At 45.6% G+C, this 17,975-nt stretch overlaps 1 protein-coding gene and 1 long non-coding RNA gene across 4 annotated transcripts in view; one reads left to right on the top strand and one right to left on the bottom strand.

The window, feature by feature from the left end:
- Positions 1-1,667, bottom strand: part of LOC308585462 — a 208,769-nt gene extending 207,102 nt beyond the window's left edge. For all 3 annotated transcript variants that reach the window (XR_014007413.1, XR_014007414.1, XR_014007415.1), the window contains exon 1: positions 587-1,667. This is a non-coding gene — a long non-coding RNA (uncharacterized lncRNA). The remainder of the gene's footprint in view (positions 1-586) is intronic.
- A 1,602-nt stretch (positions 1,668-3,269) lies between these two features.
- HS6ST1 (heparan sulfate 6-O-sulfotransferase 1) overlaps positions 3,270-17,975 on the top strand; it is a 192,005-nt gene continuing 177,299 nt past the window's right edge. The window contains exon 1 of the mRNA XM_081191119.1: positions 3,270-4,370. Within this exon, the coding sequence (XP_081047245.1) occupies positions 3,850-4,370 (521 nt within the window). The 5' untranslated portion in view covers positions 3,270-3,849. The remainder of the gene's footprint in view (positions 4,371-17,975) is intronic.

The following is a 17,975-nucleotide window of genomic DNA, read 5'->3' as shown; positions in this document are numbered from 1 at the left end:
TGAAAAGCATCTGAGCTAGTGACCATCACAACTGGTAGCAGTGAAATACCATAACATAATGATGTCTTGAATCTCCTGTTAGTCTGTTTCACTGGATAACTTTGGATTCTAGTACAGCCGTACCTTGGATCCCGAACACCTTGCGAGTCAAACGCTTTGGCTCCCAAATGTCACAAACCCGGAAGTGAGTGTTCCAGTTTGCGAACGTTCTTTGGAACTCGAACGTCCAACGCGGCTTCCGTGGCTTCTGATTGGCTGCAGGAGCTTCCTGCAGCCAATTAGAAGCCACACCTTGGTTTCCGACTGTTTTGAAAGTCAAACGGACTTCCAGAATGGATTCTGTTCAACTTCCAAGGTACCACTGTACAGCAAAAGGAAAAACACTGTCTCCACACCATGCAAAAACCATGTCCCTCCCCTTTAGATAGTCTTTCTATGCAACTGTCAGTACCACTATAAGTTTTTTAACAGCCTCTGTGGCACAGTCAACTCTGAACCCACACTTGCAGAACAAGGAAATAAAAAAACGCTTGGAGAACTATAAAGCATAAATACCGTGGTGAAAAATAACTTTAGAGTAATTTACCTCTGTTCAGGGATTGACATGTAAATTCAGTTTTTCTCATGGGGAACTCTCACCAATCACCCAGGATTCCACATCCTTTGCAGGACAGATCACATGGAGAAAAAGAGGGAGGGGCTGGAAATAGGAATGGAGAACTTGTAAGAACCCACAAACAGCATTACCCTCCACTGTCTGGTACCTGCAATCACTATGGCTTTAGAAGGACACAGAAGGCAATTGAGACTGCTTTGAGGCAGGGCCACAAATCCACCCAACCCAACAAGAGCTGGTCCTCTTTCTCCTCAATCAGGAGTTACCACTGCTGTCAGTATCCCATCAGCTTTACTGCCAAATATTTACAACTACTGTCAAAAACATGGCAGTTTCACTGCTTGCATTCTGGGATTTCCTTGACCCCTGTTATGCTTCAGAGCAGCAGAAAGAAAGCCTTCCTGGAGGCAGATTAGCCCCTTTTGGATTTGTGTGCTGTGCCTTGTTGAATCATCTTCCTCCACAGTCAGCAATTGTGAAATCCACAAGCCCTACTTATGCACTGTTGTCGTTATTATTATTGCTCTAAAAAAAAGTCCCAAACATTTAGGGTGCCAACTACACTGCTCTTTTAAACTCCATAAGTTCATGCCAAATCGGTTCCCCATAGATGACACTGATGTGGCTGGATTTGCCCTCTTAGCCATTTCAGGTTCCTTCATGTTTTCCTTAATCATGGGCCTCTGTCTGTTGCATGCTTCTGCTATGTATTCTCTGCCACTTCCCATCCTCATAATCCTGCTTTTGTGACATCAGAATAGCAGCTATTTGTGACATCACAATGAAAGGATTACTGTGGCTGATGTGAAGGGGGCAGTCACATTTGGAAAGGAGGGGAAGCTTGTTTCTCATGAAAATTCTCTTGCTGCTTGTGTTTTCCCTTGCAGAAGTAAAGACATTAACTAAACAGCAACAAGATTCCCTCTTTAGATGGCCAAGTTAAAAGGCAGTTATTTAAAGGCGTTCCTTGAAGTGGTAAATGCAGACATAGAATGAATCAGAGAGACATTTCAAGTCTTATCCAGCAATTGTAGTTTTATGGCTCCGACAGTGTAATCTACTCATAAATAGGCCCTTATGTCTACTCATAAATAGGCCCTACTGAGTTCAGCGGGGCTTACTCTCAAGTAAGTGAGGATTGTTGCTCATGATTTGGCTGTTCTTCACTTTGGTGAGAGATGCAGAACCTCTGTCCCTTCCAGATTTTGTTGGACCACAGCTCCCATCTCCCCCAACAATTGGTTGTGCTCTCTGAGGTTGATAAGTTGGGAGTCCAAAAAATATGTGAGGGGAAATACCTGGAAGGCCATCCCTGACCTAGTGATACTGGGCTGAACATGAGGAAGGCAAAACTAGAGGCAATCTTTTAGGGTCATCTGTATACTTGGTTGAGTATACCTGAAGAGTGTCTCCACACCCATCGTTCACCCCAGACACTGAGATCCAGCTCTGAGGGCCTTCTGGCAGTTCCCTCATTGCGGGAAGCGAAGTTACATGGGACCAGGCAGAGGGCCTTCTCAGTAGTGGTGCCTGCCCTGTGCAATGCCCTCCCATCAGATGGCAAGGAAATAAACAAATATCTGACTTTTAGAAGACATCTGAAGGCAGCCCTGTATCGGGAAGTTTTTTATGTTTGATGTTTTAGTGTATTTTTAATATTTTGTTGGAAGCCGCCCAGAGTGGCTGGGGAAACCCAGCCAGATGGGCGGGGTATAAATAATAAATTGTTGTTATTGTTATTGTTATTGCAACTGAGATGTCTCTAGATGGAATCACAAAACTCCTACAAACACAGACATGAGAATTTCCATGTTCACTGCTGCTCATGGCTGTAGAGAAAAGCTTTCAGCTGCTGGCAAGCACTCCCAAGGGCTCCAAAAAAGAGGCTTGTTATGAAGAAGCCTGAATGACGTTTTAAACCTCACCATTTAGCTTGCTACGTCAATATTGTATGTTAACTTAAAAATAGAAAACTCATTTCTGAGAATGATATTTCACCACAACTGGTTCTCAAATTCCTTTCCAAAACCAGACAGCAGCAGGGCAGCCACTTTTATTCTTTCCGCTGGGGCTCTTGCGCCTTTTCATATTCCCACAACAAGCAGAAATGAAGAGGCCACTCTTTGCCCGGCGCTGCACCTTGATGCGAGCGGGAAACCGCACCTGTTGAATTTCTGCCGATTCCTTTCAATTGTTCAAGAGGAGGAGGAGGTGAGGCAAAGCCAAGAAGCCCCTAAAGCAGGAGCCTGTAAGCTCTGTTCATGCAGGGGTTGGGGTGGAGAGACTCAAGCTTTTGACCTGAAAACTTAATGCCCCCTTCTCTTTCTTAGGGGGGGGTGGAGGGAGGTCAGGAAAGCTCCCTCGAGAGAGCCACCTCCGAACGCCAGCGCCCCTCCAGGCTCGAGCCGCCCCGCTCAGTGCGCTTCCCCATTGGCGGAAGGAGAAAGAGGAAGTGAAAGAGCCTAGAAAGAACCAGGAGGAAAATATCGAAATTATCCTGCGGGCGGGCCCTGGCAACTCGGGAGCCTCCAGAAACGCTGCCTTTGCGGCGTGCCTGTGTGGTGCTGCCGCGGCTGCTGCTCTGCCTCCCTCCGCCAGCGCGCGCCTGGAGCGGCGAGCGGAGCGCGAGGAGGCGGCGCTGTGCATGCTGGGCTCGGAGCGCGGCGGCGGCGGGGCTTTGCCCTAGGAAGCGAGGCAGGAAGGACTTGAACTAGCGTGCAGCCGCCTCCGCCAGCCCTGCCTCCGCGAGACCCCGAAGGGGCTGCGCGCCCGGCGCCTCGGCCGGATCGGAGCCGGGGCCAGGAGCGGCAGAGGCAAAGTCCCGAAGGCAGAGGCGGGACGGGGCTGCGAGGGAGGCGGAACCGGGGGAGGGCGGTCGACCCTGGGAGCCGCGCTCTCTCTCTCTCTCTCGCCGCCCCCCCCCCGTCCCCGGTGGCTGATCGCCGCTTGGCAGGAGGAAGCCCCCCCTGGCTGCGGATCTGACTGAAGGGGGGCCGGGCGGGGAGGGAGGGAGGGAGGGAGGAAAGGGGTGGGAATCCCTCGCCCTCCGCGCGCTCTCCGGGGCGCACGGCGCTTTTTCGTCGGGGTGGTTTCGCGGGGCTTCTTCGGAGCCGGGGAGCGGGCGAAAGGGGAGCCGACGTCGCCGGGGGCGCCTCCGCCAGCAGCAGCAGCAGCTCCCGCAGCAGCAGCAGCAGCTCTCCCGCCGCCTCCCCCTGGCCGGGAGATGGTGACATATGAAGCGCGCTGGAAGGACCATGGTTGAGCGGAACAGCAAGTTCCTGCTGATCGTGGCGGGCTCGGTGTGCTTCATGCTCATCCTGTACCAGTATGTGGGGCCGGGGCTGAGCCTGGGCTCGCCGAGCCTCCGCTCCTACCAGGACGAGCTGGACCTCTTCCCCACGCCGGACCCGCACTACGTGAAGAAGTACTACTTCCCCGTGCGCGAGCTGGAGCGCCAGCTCGCCTTCGACATGAAGGGCGACGACGTGATCGTGTTCCTGCACATCCAGAAGACGGGCGGCACCACCTTCGGCCGCCACCTGGTGCAGAACGTGCGCCTCGAGGTGCCCTGCGACTGCCGGCCCGGCCAGAAGAAGTGCACCTGCTACCGGCCCAACCGCAGGGAGACCTGGCTCTTCTCGCGCTTCTCCACCGGCTGGAGCTGCGGGCTGCACGCCGACTGGACCGAGCTCACCAACTGCGTGCCGGGAGTGCTGGACAAGCGGGAGAGCGCCGCCGCCGCCAAAACGCCCAGGTGAGCAGCAGCAGGACGGGTAGGAGGGAAGCCTGGCTCTCCCGGCGCCGGGAGCTTAAACTTCCTTGTTTCCTTTCATTGCCGGTTCTGTTCCCCACTCCTTTATCCTAGCAGCAACCCTGCGAGGTAGGCTAGGGCCCCAACTTCACTCCTGATTTCGCAAGTGGGTGTTCTCTCTCTCTCTCTCTGACCTGCTGACCACTGGGCAACACTTTCTGCACTTCCTCTTGAGAAAGAGGGCCTGGTTGGATCTCCTGGACCGGGGTTCCAGAGTGTGTGTCATTCCCATAGCCTGCTTATATGGCATTTTTGGTTGTACTCAAGCATGCTGTGGTGGTAAGGGGGCACGCACAGATCACACGTGGCTTGGCTGTTCCTTCAGACTTGGGAACTTGCATTTATTGCACTTGCTGCTCAGCCTGCTTCTGGGGTAGGTTTGGTGATGAGGCGGAAAATAACAAGAGAGTTGCAAGTTGGGCACATGCAGCCTAACAGACTCTATTCACCCGGCCCCTGTCCTCAACATGCCAGCTTAGTTCTGTGGAATTGTCCTCAGAGCAGATCCCCTTCATCAATAGGGTCACCACTCTGTCCCCCACCCACACTTGTGCACCTTTAATGGTTGCACAATATACAGAATTTAGCAGCTGATGTTGGGGGAGGAGGAGGGAAAGTACTGTACCTGTGGAATTTCTGCCCATAGTAAAGCTGTTAAATCTGCAATAGAAGCCGGGGCAGAGAAGTGTCAGCCCTATCTGCAGCAGCCTGCCTGCCTACCTTCATATTGTGCTCATGCTGAACCATCCCTCTACCTCATAATAACCATCTCCCCTTATACCAAAACCACTTGCTACTCCTTCCCTTCCCTGCTCTGTACTCTCAGGGCATGCCTTCCTCCAAAGACCTAAACTGGACTTGATCATTTTAAATATTGGAGTTACGATATTGGAATCTCCCTCCCACTTACATCTACATTTGCAGGCTGGCTTGAGAGAAAGAGCCTCTGAGTATGAGCAGAGTACCGTGAATTGCAATGGCGATGTGCAGGTTAAAGAAACAATTAATAAACAAAATGTCCCATCGTTCCCCTTAACAGCCTTTCACTCCCCATTTGAGAAAAGGGAGCAGAATGTTTGAAACAGATTGTGTACTCCTCAAGCAAATTTGAGCCCCGGGATTTTCCAGTTCGCAAATGAATCCCTGCAGCTCTCCCAGCACATGTTGGGCAGATGCCTCCGCACCTAATTCTGGGAAGCCCACATCACCCCAATGCTACAGCACATAGTATTACTCCGGATCTTGCACCCTGCTCAGCGCTGACCCCTTCCCCTGCTCTGCAGTCTGCACCTCACAGCCTTGACCTTTCTGACTGCTTAGCCCACCTATAGGAGGCACACCACAAGAGCCATTGATCTCCTGGCCATTGTACTTCACATGTCAAGTATCTGAACAGCGTTTCTGCTTGTTGCCCCTTTCTCATACTATCCTAAGTGTTGTCCTGTAGCCCTACATATCCTACCCTTACTAGTAGCATTTTTCTCTCCTGTAGTCTCCCATCTATATATACTGCACAGAGTGCATTGTTCAAAGAGTGCTCCGCATTCCTGCTTGTGTGCCCTTGTCCTGGGCTGCGTCCCTAAGAACTTTTTTTTCAGGCTTAGACTGCCCTGCTGTTCATCCTTCCTTTCCGCCAAACCTGTGGACACACCTGCTTGATTAGCCTGTGAGCCCTGATCCTCCTTTTTAGATGGCACAAATTTGCCTTGTTGCAAAGCATCATCCCTTCCTCATCTGGCTGCCTACCCCTTTTCTTGCCATGTGTACTTGAACCCAGTACTTCCACACGGCAGCCACCGAAAAACGCTTCCTCCTGTGGTTTCCTTTCTCCTGGATTAGTGGGGGTTTGGGGGGGGAGGGAAACAAAAAACAGGACAGCTGAACACCAGCCTTTGGGAAGCAAGGAAAGTTGTCACTAGGCATGAGTCCCATTCCGCTGCCCTGCTTTCCACTTTTCATATCCTAACTTAAATAAATAAATAAATAAATAAATAAATGTCCCCTGCTCCTCTTATTTCTCCATTAATATCTCTTGGCCTTTCCTGATCCTCAGAACCGGCTGTGTTTCTTTAAATCATTTAGAGATGCTTCTAATTCCTTCCTCTGTAATTTTAATATGTTGGAGTCTCATTCAAAGAGCTATTGTTCCCTCTGTTGTCCTACCTACCTAGTGAATGTAAATCATTGATTGTTACTACCCTTTAGAGCCTTTTGTTCCAAAGTTTAGCTCCCATAGCTCCGCAGGATTTTATGTTCACATTTGTTAATGCCATGTGCTGTGCATGTATATTGTTAATATCCTTTATAATCCTTGCAGTGAGTAGGCAGCCTTGGAAGGCAGAACCTTGTATCCCCCCCCCCTTTCTTCACTGCTGCTATGCTCATTTCTTTCTCTTCTCTTTTTGCTCCATTTCGGTTAGACTTGTTCGTCATGCAGTGCTGCATGCAGTTATCAATTATGTCTATTGATTCTGTTGTTCTTCCTAGCTTTTTAACTCATCTTGGTGGATTTCATCATTAATCGCTCTCGCCCTGCCTTATGCAGGCTGACGCAGGAGTATCAAAACAGGGAACTTCTCCCAGAAGGGCCAAACCCATTTAGGTTTCTTTTCTGGGAAGACAGACATGTGTAAACAGTTACAAACAATGCCCTTCCATGTTTACCGTGTTGACATTTGGTCAAGACCTGTGATGTCGGAAAATACCTTGCAAAGTAAAAATGGTAGAATGTTTATGTTCTTGTGGCTTTTGTGTTTAAAGAAAAGAAAAAAGAAAAATCTGACCTTTGACTCTTAGCTAGCAAATCATTAACCTTGCATAAAGACCAGTATACAGATTTATGGGTGAATTCTCCTTTCCTCGAATTAAAACTTACATGCTAATGCTAAAATGGGTTTATATTTTGTTGGAACAATGACAAGCTGGGATAGTGAGAGTAAGGGCTTTGCTATGTGATTGCTGGGGTAGCAGTGACCACTAAATTTACTTGTATTGGCTGAGTGGTCTGTTCTTTTGGGAAGTGAATCCCAGAGAACCCAGAAGTGCTTTTCTTAAGGCTGTGTTTGTGATGAACTTTGTATTGTAAATATTTTTTTGGATTTGTAATGACTCTAGGTTTGGGATTTCTTTTTCCCTGGTATCTGATTCTAGTAGCAGTTAGCAGCTATCCTTTTTTAAAAAATAACAAGCTGATCTCAGTGAGTTCAGTGATGAGCATGGATAGGACAATAGCCTCAAACTGAGGTTGTGTAAAAGAGAAAATGTTATTCTGCAGCATACAAATTCTGATGTTTGGTTTTGGCCTCTGGCTTAGTTTGCTTCTTTTTTGTCTCCCTGATGGTGCCCTGCTAAGGTTGAGGAAGGTCTTGATGTTCAGCCATGAAGGGCTTCTGGTGATGAGGAGGTTTAGCAATCAGCTGCTCATAACCTTTCTCTATTAATATCCAATGTTCTGGCCATTCATTAACTGTGTACAGGGGAATGTTTTTGATAACGATAAACAAGAGCTGCTGGCTTGACTTTGTAATATTGTCCTATCACACAGGCCTATTGTGCTGCAGTCCATTTCAGCATGTCCACAGAAAGATAACATTTCTCGCCGCTTGTAATGAAATCTGGCTTCATAAACAAGAGCTGTTTATGTAAAACCACTGGTGGAGCGCATTTCCTTTGTTGGGATAGAAAAGGGATTCATTCTTGCATTATTTCCACTACAGTGGTGACTGTATCACTTCATTTCCCCCCTCTGAATAATGTATCTAGGGTAATGGAACAGCCTCTGCTTTTCACGTCTGGTGCACGTTACAGAGCCTGCTGAGAGCAGCGAAATGCGTTGGGTGATACCTTTTGTTGGACTCGCTTTCTTGGCTCGAGTATGTGCAAGGTCCTGAGATTCACAGAGCTCACCCTGTCAAAATTGGGCTCCAACATTTTTTATTTGAAAACAGCAGCCGACAGAAGAGCCGTTATTTCAGATCCATTTCACTTGGACGAATTTTGTCTGCGATTCCAAGTATGTATAACAGGAAGGAAGCTCCATGCAATGGTGCTCAGCTTTTTGAAAATATGCATAGGATCAGGCTGTCAGTTGCTTAATAGCACAGGCCTGTACATGTCTACTCAGAAGTAAGTCTCATTTAGTTCAGAAGCTTTTACTCCCATCTTAACAGGGGTATAGGATTGCAGCCTAAACAACTTTTTTCTCAAATGCACCTGTTAGGATTACCAATTCGAATTGATATAGTCTCTTCCATTCTGTAATTTTCTACTTGCTGATGTTCTCTTTCCAGTTGTTGCATCAGAGCTGTAAGTGTAGGAAAGCTGTTTGTTTGTTTAGAGCTTTTTAAGAAAAAACAAGAAAAGGTGCCTGAGTTTCTCTAATGCACCCTGCCAGGGTCTCTTACAGGCATTCTTGAAGGTCGTTCAGCAGTGCTCATAAATACATACAAATCATCAGCTAAAAGATTGTTAACCTTGTAAGCTGTGCCATTTCAGCACTGCTAAGTGCATTCTTCCACTACAATCTGTAGCCTGGTACAGTACATGTACGGAATGCAATGGCTCTTGTTGCTTTCCTGCTCCACCAGTGACACCAGGGCCTTTTCTTTCTTTCTTTCTTTCTTTCTTTCTTTCTTTCTTTCTTTCTTTCTTTCTTTTTCTTTCTTCAAAGGATACTTAAATTGCTTCCTTCATTTCCTCATGTCTCTCTGACGACATCATGCTAAATCTAGTTCTGTGCGTTCAAATGCATTGTTGTGTTTTGCAGGGAGGTCTGATGAATTGTGGAAAGATTGCTGTTAGACAGTTATAAAGTTGTTACAATATCTTACAGATTTTGGTTAAGAGCCCACACCTCTTCATTGTTTTCCAGTTCTCATCATGTTTTTTTTTTGGGGGGGGGAGGGATTATTTGATGTTCGTTTGGCTTGTGATCCCTTTTCCTGAGGAACAACAGAGCAAAAATTATTCACGTGTGCGTAAACCCATCACGCTGTGGAAGAAGCCCTTTCATGACATAGGCGGTGTATGCACCACAGGCTTAAAGCACATGACTTCCCCCAAAGACTCCTAGGAACTATGGTTTGTTAAGGCTGCTGGGAATTGTCGCTCTGTGAGGTTTTCAGGATTCTTTGGACAGGAGCCACCTTACAAGCCCAGACAGTGGAAGCCCTGTACAAAGGGGGGGGGGATTTCCCTAATAATAATAATGATAAGAGTGTGTCAGCCCTTTCCTACTCTGAAAATTCCGCCTCCCAAACAAGTTACTCATGGCATAGGAGGAGATGGAGACAAACAGCAACCTGGTGTATATTTTGCTTTTGAAGCTTGCAGCCTCTTTAACCTCTTTAATACAAGCATCATGTTGGTGTGGAAGGCCTTCTGCAGTTGCTACTGCACACGGAACGATCTCTTTCTTTTTCATATTTCTTTCTATATCTTTCCTCCCACACCCTCTATTTCTCTGCCTCCTTCTTCTTCCCCAAATTGACTTCTTTTTTTAAATATGAGCTTCATTTGGAGGCTTACTTAATCTCTGTTTTGTGTGCACATTCATGTGAGCGTGTCACTGAACTCTTACCTGCTGAGCTTTTCATTTGACATTGTCACTGCTTGCAAAACTGTTAGGAACACCCCTCCTGTGACCACAATCTAAAATAATAATGATAAAAACCCCCTCTGCTATCAAGTGGCCTGTTTGATTGTTTCTTAAATTCAGAGAACCTGCTCTCAAGGATCTGGGGGAAAATAGATCTCTCTGTGCCTTTTTCCCTTCTTTTTCTCTCTGTATTTTGGCTTAAATTTCATTTAATAGATCAATGAGATGACTTCTCTAACATCTCTGGCAAGCTATTTTTAGCTTTTTAAGCTTTAAAAGAAACAACAGGGCCCTAATAATGTGGTGGCTTTTGTTTGCATGTTGTGTTGTGGACTTTAACAGCTTGGTACCATTTCTTCCTCCCTCGCTGTAGATTTGGCATATCCATTGTGTGCCCATTTGGAAATGCCAGTGGCATCATGCCAAGAGGCAGACTGACTTGAAATGTTTCGCATAAATACATTTGAATTTGGGTGTAAAAGGCCCGTCCTATGCTTCACAATGGCAGAGCAGAGAAATATCTCCCTGACTTGTTCAGATTCTTTGGTGCTAGAGGTCACCCGGAGGGCATTTGGAGGTGGTCCATGGCCTTGATATAGGTAAAAGGTAAAGGTAAAGGACCCCTGGACAGTTCAGTCAAAGGCGACTATGGGGTGCTGCGCTCATCTCGCTTCAGGCCGAGAGAGCCGGCGTTTGTCCACAGACAGCTTTATGGGTCATGTGGCCAGCATGACTAAACCACTACTGGCACACGGAGGACCGTGACAAGTGCCAGAGCTCACAGAAATGCTGTTTACTTCCCACCGCAGCGGTACCTATTTATCTACTTGCTCTGGTGTGCTTGTGAACTGCTAGGTTGGCAGAAGCTGGGACAGAGCAATGGGAGCTCACCCTGTCGTGCAGATTCAAACCGCCGACCTTCCGATTGGCAAATCCAAGAGGCTCAGTGGTTTAGAGTCTAGACCACCGCACTACTCACCTCCCTTGATATAATATCCAGCTAGTCCTACAAACATGTATCCTCTGTTCTCTGGAATGCTCTCCCCATTCAGCTCCACCTGGCACCTTCACTGACTTATTTTTGGCACCAGGTAAAGACTTCACATTTCCCCCAGGTCTTTGATGGACCAAGCTGATTCAATGCACTGCTAAAGCTTACTATGGCTGTTATGGGGTGGGGAGTTGGGGGGTTGGTATGTTATACAAATGATTTTTCCTAGGGTATAATGTTCTTACATTTATGCTTTTAAATGTAAGTCGCTTGGATACCTTTTAGGTAACAAGCAACTAATAAGTTTAATTTAAGTATATCATACCACATTGTACCATATAATTTCTGCTGTATGCTGAGGAACACCATTGTCCCATCTAGCTCAGTATGGTTTAATGCCTGGCAATAGTCCTCCAGAGATTCTGCCAAAGACAGATCTTTCCCAGTGCCCCTTCAACCCATCTGCTGCTGCCTCTATCCACCCACAGAATTGCCTGCTGCTGTTTCACCAGCCGGCGAAATACCACGGCCACCACGACTGACAAGCCCCTTCCAACCTGCCGCCTGAGGCAAGGAGCTCATTTTAGCCAACCCTATCTTGATGGTGCTGTGGGTTAAACCACAGAGCCTAGGGCTTGCCAATCAGAAGGTTGGCGGTTCGAATCCCCATGATGGGGTGAGCTCCCATTGCTGGGTCCCTGCTCCTGCCAACCTAGCAGTTCGAAAGCACGTCAAAGTGCAAGTAGATAAATAGGTACCGCTCCGGCGGGAAGGTAAACAGCGTTTCCGTGCGCTGCTCTGGTTCGCCAGAAGCGGCTTAGTCATGCTGGCCACATGACCCAGAAGCTGTACGCCAGCTCCCTTGGCCAATAAAGCAAGATGAGCACTGCAACCCCAGAGTCGGCCACGACTGGACCTAATGGTCATGGGTCCCTTTACTTTACTTTACTTTACTTTACTTTACTTTACTTTACTTAAGATTGAGGTACAGGTGACCTGGACAGCCCTTTGGGATTATCACCCCTACAGGCAGCAATTGTTCTAGGTGCATCCGATATGTGTGTGAACACAACTGCGCACTTCGCACCTAACCCTGAAGTGACCTGATAACATCATAAAAAGCAGTGGGGCTGGGGCGGAACAGTGTGTTTGCAAGCTTTGTGAATGTGTGTTGCAATTATATTAGGGCTGCCATACATCCGGATCTTAGGCAAGTAAATAAAATACTTTTTTTGGCATTTTTGTTAAAAAATAACCCCAACAATTTTTGGGATGTCCTGGCAAGCCGGAACGTAACGCCCACGTAAATTGGTCACTACCTGTACTTTGCTCTTAGGCAGTGACTGCATAGATGGCTTGCCAGTTCTTCATTAAATGAAGTATTTAGGTGGGTTCCTGAGAAAGCTTTTAGAATAGCACAGTATGTAAACTCCTAATATATACACCAACTTAGGCTGCTGTCTGCATACATGAACCTCCCAGGAAGCCCCACTGAAAACAAGGGGGCTGAATTCTGCGTAAATATGCACTGTTTGCTTGCACTGTTAAGAGTTATCTCTCCAATGTTCTCTAAGAGCTCTTAAGGGCACTTCCTATAAACAAAAGTTAAAATCCTTTGCAAGGATGGAATTACGGTATATCAGGAGCTTACATGATTAGAGTTGTTTTCCTATGGAGGAATGGTCAAGACTAGGGCTGATTCAAAGGTTCAACCTCCTCCAGAGAGACAAAGACTCCTCAGAAGAAGGGCTTGAAAACAGCTCTCTGTGTGAATGTTGCTTCTTGAATGGAGAGTCCATACTGGCACCAACAATTTCACGAATACGCAGAGCTGATCCCAATACTTCTTTGGAGCTTGGTGTTCGTACGGCAGGCCACTTTCCAAACATTATGCTCACCATTTGGAGTGCTGCCATCAAAAGTGCTTTTTACGGCGCTCCCTTCCCAGGAGAGCTTTAATGTTTAATGTTGTGTAGCACATAGTGAATAGCAGGGGTGGGAAATTCTAGCCCATGAGCCTGCTATACACCCCCCTTGAACTGTGAGCCCATTTCAACCAAGCCATGCCCACCTCTCCTATACCTGATGCCATATATGACGTCAGGTGTTCAGCTGGTAAAAACCTGGCACAGGCAAAAGGGAGTTTGCAGGCGCCCTCTGCAAAGCACCCCACAAGATAGCACTTTGAAAGGGACCCTGCAAGATCCCTGTGGGCAAAGACGGTCATGTGATGTCATTGTGACGTCAGGTGGGTGGCCAGATCAAGCCTCACCATCCCTATAGAGGCCTAGGCTTGAATTTTTGTTCAGCCATGGAGCTCCTTATGTGCCCCTGGACCTATCTCCTAGCTCATCTCATTCCCCATCATTAGGGAAGTTATTGCATGCTGCCTTGATCTGCTGCAGGAAAAGGTGTGGTGATTTTTTTAAAATGTAAGAAGTGTGTGTGTGTGTGTGTGTGTGTGTGTGTGTGTGTGTGTGTGATATCTGTAAGCTACTTGGTATAAAGTTCTATGGGTTTTAACTTATAGGTGGTGGGATGATTTTCTGGGTTTCTGCTGCTTCAGAAGACAATTGAGCACAGCAGTTCTCTTCTTTGTGGACTTCTTTGCTTGCCTGCTTTTAATTTCTTGTCCGGATACTTTACTTCTGAGTAAACATGTATAGGACTGCACTGTCCCTGATTTTCCCCATCACTTGTGAAACCGGCCTTAATTTGCTTACACTATAGCTATTCATGTTTGTAAGCAGAGTAGACATTGTTGCTATGACTTTTGTCTTGTTTTAATGCTCCCTCCATTAGCAATAACATCCAATTTCCTATAGGAAAATCATTTGTAAAGCAAACAGCATTGTAATTCAAGTTATTTAATTCAATTTATTTGTTGCTCTCTCCGACTGAAGAAACTTCAAAGAAACTACGACTGGAAAAATATAAGAAAACACACATCAGAGATATCATTTTATTATCATGTATTTTCAATTTTAAAATTATGTGTGCTAACACTAAAATGTTAATCAGCAAATAATCAGTTACAAAATAATAAAATATCCTTTCATACCCAAAAATCAAATCAGCAACTGTAATAAGTTGTTTTTTTAATCTTTCTGTTGCAGGAATCAGAATTTCTTCTTTTAACTGGTGTACAGTAGTGTCTTAGAGACTGAGGGCAGATTCACAGCATACATTTCAAGCAAGTGACTCCTCACATTATCTTGGGATCTGTAATTTCCCTCTCACAGAGCTACAATTCCCAGCATCCTCAACAAACTGGATTTCCTGGGAGAAGACATGTGCTCCATATGTATGGTGTGAATCTGCCCTGTGTTATGAATCGAGAATTCACCAGTCTAGATCTCAGAACTGCCATGAACTTACCAAGCGGCCTTAGGAAAGATGTTGTGTCTCAGCCTCGGTCCCCTCATCTGGTGAATAATAATAATGCAGACTTTAATTGCATGGTCTCTGTAAGGATAACAGCTAGATGATGCAGGTGAAACACTTTGAAATGCTTGAAAGCGCTATACAAATGTATTCTTACTGCCTCTTGGGGGCCTACTTGAAAAATGTGTGTCACGTTTGTCTTTTGGAAACCTGCTCCCTTAGATCATAATCAAAGCAATGTTCAAATCCCTTTTCCGTAGAGGTGTTTTTTTTATAAGGCTTAACTACATGAGATCTTCCTTTTCCCTAGAAATGGTTGTGGGGCTCTTCTCGTCTTGTTCTTAATTGAAAGGTGCTTTGCTTTTCACAACCAAGTATCTCAGAGCATATTCTTTAGAGCTTCTGCTCGGTAACTGTTTCCTCTGGGACCACGGAGCATTACAAAGTGCTTGCTGGTACCCTTAAGGGAATTATGATCAGAAGCAATAATGCAGTGAGGCTTCAGAAGGTGGGTGGAGGAGACAAGCAACTTTTGAAGGCGAACCCTGCAGGGTGTTCTCAAAATCCAGAGCCGGCAGGTGAGAATGGATGGGAGACTTAATGTCTAGCCACACATAAGATCACTTTATTTTATTCTTTATTCATGGTATTCTTATTCCACCCAATAACAGAAAGTTCCTTGGGCAGCTTGCAGGAAATAAGTATAGAAATAGTTTAAATACAAAATAAAACTTAAACTCAGGTGCAACATAAATCCAACCAGAGAGACAGAAAGCACCACAAACCCAAATTTAAAAATAAAGGTTTAAAGATTAAATAAAAAGGTCTGCACCTGACACTGAGAAGACTGTCTTAGACAAACCTCTCTAGGGCTATAACTTGGTGGTAGATCATCTGCTTTGCATGTAGAAGGTACCTGGTTCAGTCCCTGGCACCTGCAGCTATAGCTGGGAAAGACTCGTGCCAGGAATTCTGAAGAGCTGGTTGCCAGTCAGTGTAAATAATTCTGAGCCAGATAGATCAATGCTCTAACTCAGTATAAGGCAGCTTACTATGTTCCTGTGAATATAGGAATTGGGATGCCACTACTGAAAAGGCCCTGTCTGTGGTGGTTCCCTGCCCCCACTTCATTTGGCAGTTTCTTTGTCTTAAATTCCTTTTAATCACAGCCACTTCATTTCTGCCAGAATTGTTGACTTTACACAGGTATCTAAAATACGCCTAAATTTACCCAGCTCAGCTCTGTTTTACCTTGAGTTAATGCTAAGTTCATCTTAACAGCTGAGAACCTCTTTTTAAAAAGCAATTCTTTGCAATTGCCTGTCATCTTTAAGAAAACGGTGATTTGCAATTAGTGATTTTTATGCTAACACCACAGCATGTTGCATAACTCTTCTCTACCTTGTGAACCAGTGATTCTTGGTGATGCTTTGCCATGGATTACATCACCAGCATTTTCTTTAGTGCATTCTAAGAGTTTAAAAACCTCTCTTTCTTTTTCTGCAAGCTTTTAACAGTGCAAACACCAAGAGATATTGATATTCCCTTTTTAGAAAAAGTGCTTGCATTAGCAAACAGTCCATGTACGTATGTTAACTGATGATGGAAGTAATGTGAGCTTCAGCATGGTTACTAAAATGCTCTTCAGATAAATGCATGGTGTGTCCCCATTTCCTCCTGCTCTGGTCAGACACGCATAAATGAAGCTCCAGAAATGATCTCCCATTTAGGTACTGGCCGTTCTGAGAGAGAGAATGGAGTCAAACACTTTGAGAACCTTCTCAAGAGCTATATAATTTTTGGTGTTTTACTCAGCACTAGAAAGTTTTGAATTCTCCCTGCTTCCCAGGATCATAAATGCCACGGTGGAATCTCACTCTGCAGCCTGAAATCAACGATCAATGCAAATTAGACTTGATTGTCTTAAAGTAGAGGTTGCCAACATGGTGCCTATGTGCCCACCAAGGGATTTTCCAAGGGTCTCTGCCCCCACAGCTGAAATTAGGCCTGAAAAAAGCATTCTGTTGTAGCCAGTACAGTAGGTTGTGCTGTCAACTTGAATTCTGTATGTGTGTGTGTTTGGTGCCATTTGCAAATGTGTCCCCTGATCCAAAAAGATTGGTGAACCCAGTCTTAAGATATTGCTATAGAATGAGTTTTTGTGGCTGTTCTTTAGTGTCTGCTTCAATGAATATCATCTTCAATGGGAAATGGTCCCACGCAGATGGAACCCCTGAGTGAGATTTGCATGCATCTTGTATTTTATTTTCATCTCTAAGTGCTTTTGATCTCAGCCATCTACCATCAACAACTTTCCTGCTCCAAACAAACCTTGTAAATAAAGTATGGTTGAGGGGGTGGCTCTTGTCTATGGTCCATTTTTCCTTTCAGCAATGATTACTGTTAGGATATCAATGACAGCATTGACAGTATTGGGGTAAGAGGGTGGGAGGGAGATCAATGTTGCATTGCTGAGACAAATTGCAGTAGATTGCTGACTCGTCCATTCTTAACTGTCTTCTGCTTTTCCTAATGGAGACACTGGACAGACTAGGAGTAGAAGCATTAAAGTACAATCATAATCAGTCAACAGTTCCTCCTGTTAACACACTTGAAATCAGAAAAGACAGGATTAATTTTCTGCTTTCCCCCTTCACTCGCTGGACTTTTAAAGCTTCCTTTAAAGAGGCTTTGCCAAAGTAAAGTGGCATATACAAGTTGTGTTGCTGTGCAAGAAGAAAGAATAAATGGCTTTTATCCTGTCTAATGCTGTAGCTGTCTGCTGAAATGAATAACTGTCTCAAAGAAAACATGTTCCGTGCCCCTTGCCAAAAGCTATAGCGTGCCCACTTCCAGAAACTTCTGGAATTTTGGGGAGTAGCCTGCGAAAAGCTCTCTTTCCAACTAAATGGCCAACTCATGGAGTTGCTTGCACATTATTTGCACTCTGACATTGACTGTTCGGCGAGTATGGATTTTGTAGCCAATGAGAGTGGGTTTCCTCGTTCTAAAGGTGAAAGACCATAATAAGCAAGTCAGGTAAGTTCTTGCGTGCAAGTATTACATTACCAATCTGACTCGGTTTTGCTTTTGTGGTGATACACAGATGATGGATATTTGGCAGATCTGCAACACGCGCTGGGCCTCACGAGGGCAGACACCTGAAATTAGATAAAAGCAGCACAATGCATGCAGCAGCATGGGAGAAAGGAGGCTAAGCAATATGAGGATGTGCGCTTTCTGTCTCTGCCAAAGACTGTGAGCAATCTCGCAGTCCATATGATGGACCAACTGCATGATGGACCAGTTTCAAACCCAATAAACTAAACAAGAGGTAGGCAGCACTGATCTGTATCTGACCTATCAAGGCTCTCTCTGGCTCATGCAGCACAAATCATTTGATGTAATTTCAGTGTTTGTATTGTTTTCTACCTCCCAAGAGGAATCGCAAAGCTGCTAACAATAGCTTACTGGAAAGAATCCAGTAATCATGAAAAGCCACAACACAACTGGTAAATATAATACAACATTCATAAAATGTTATGGCTTGGACCTTAAGTTGACAACTCCCCCTCCA

Source organism: Podarcis bocagei, assembly GCF_964188305.1.
Source record: "Podarcis bocagei genome assembly, chromosome: 4".
NCBI classification, from domain to species: Eukaryota; Metazoa; Chordata; class Lepidosauria; order Squamata; family Lacertidae; genus Podarcis; species Podarcis bocagei.
This window is presented reverse-complemented; position numbering and strand designations above follow the sequence as displayed.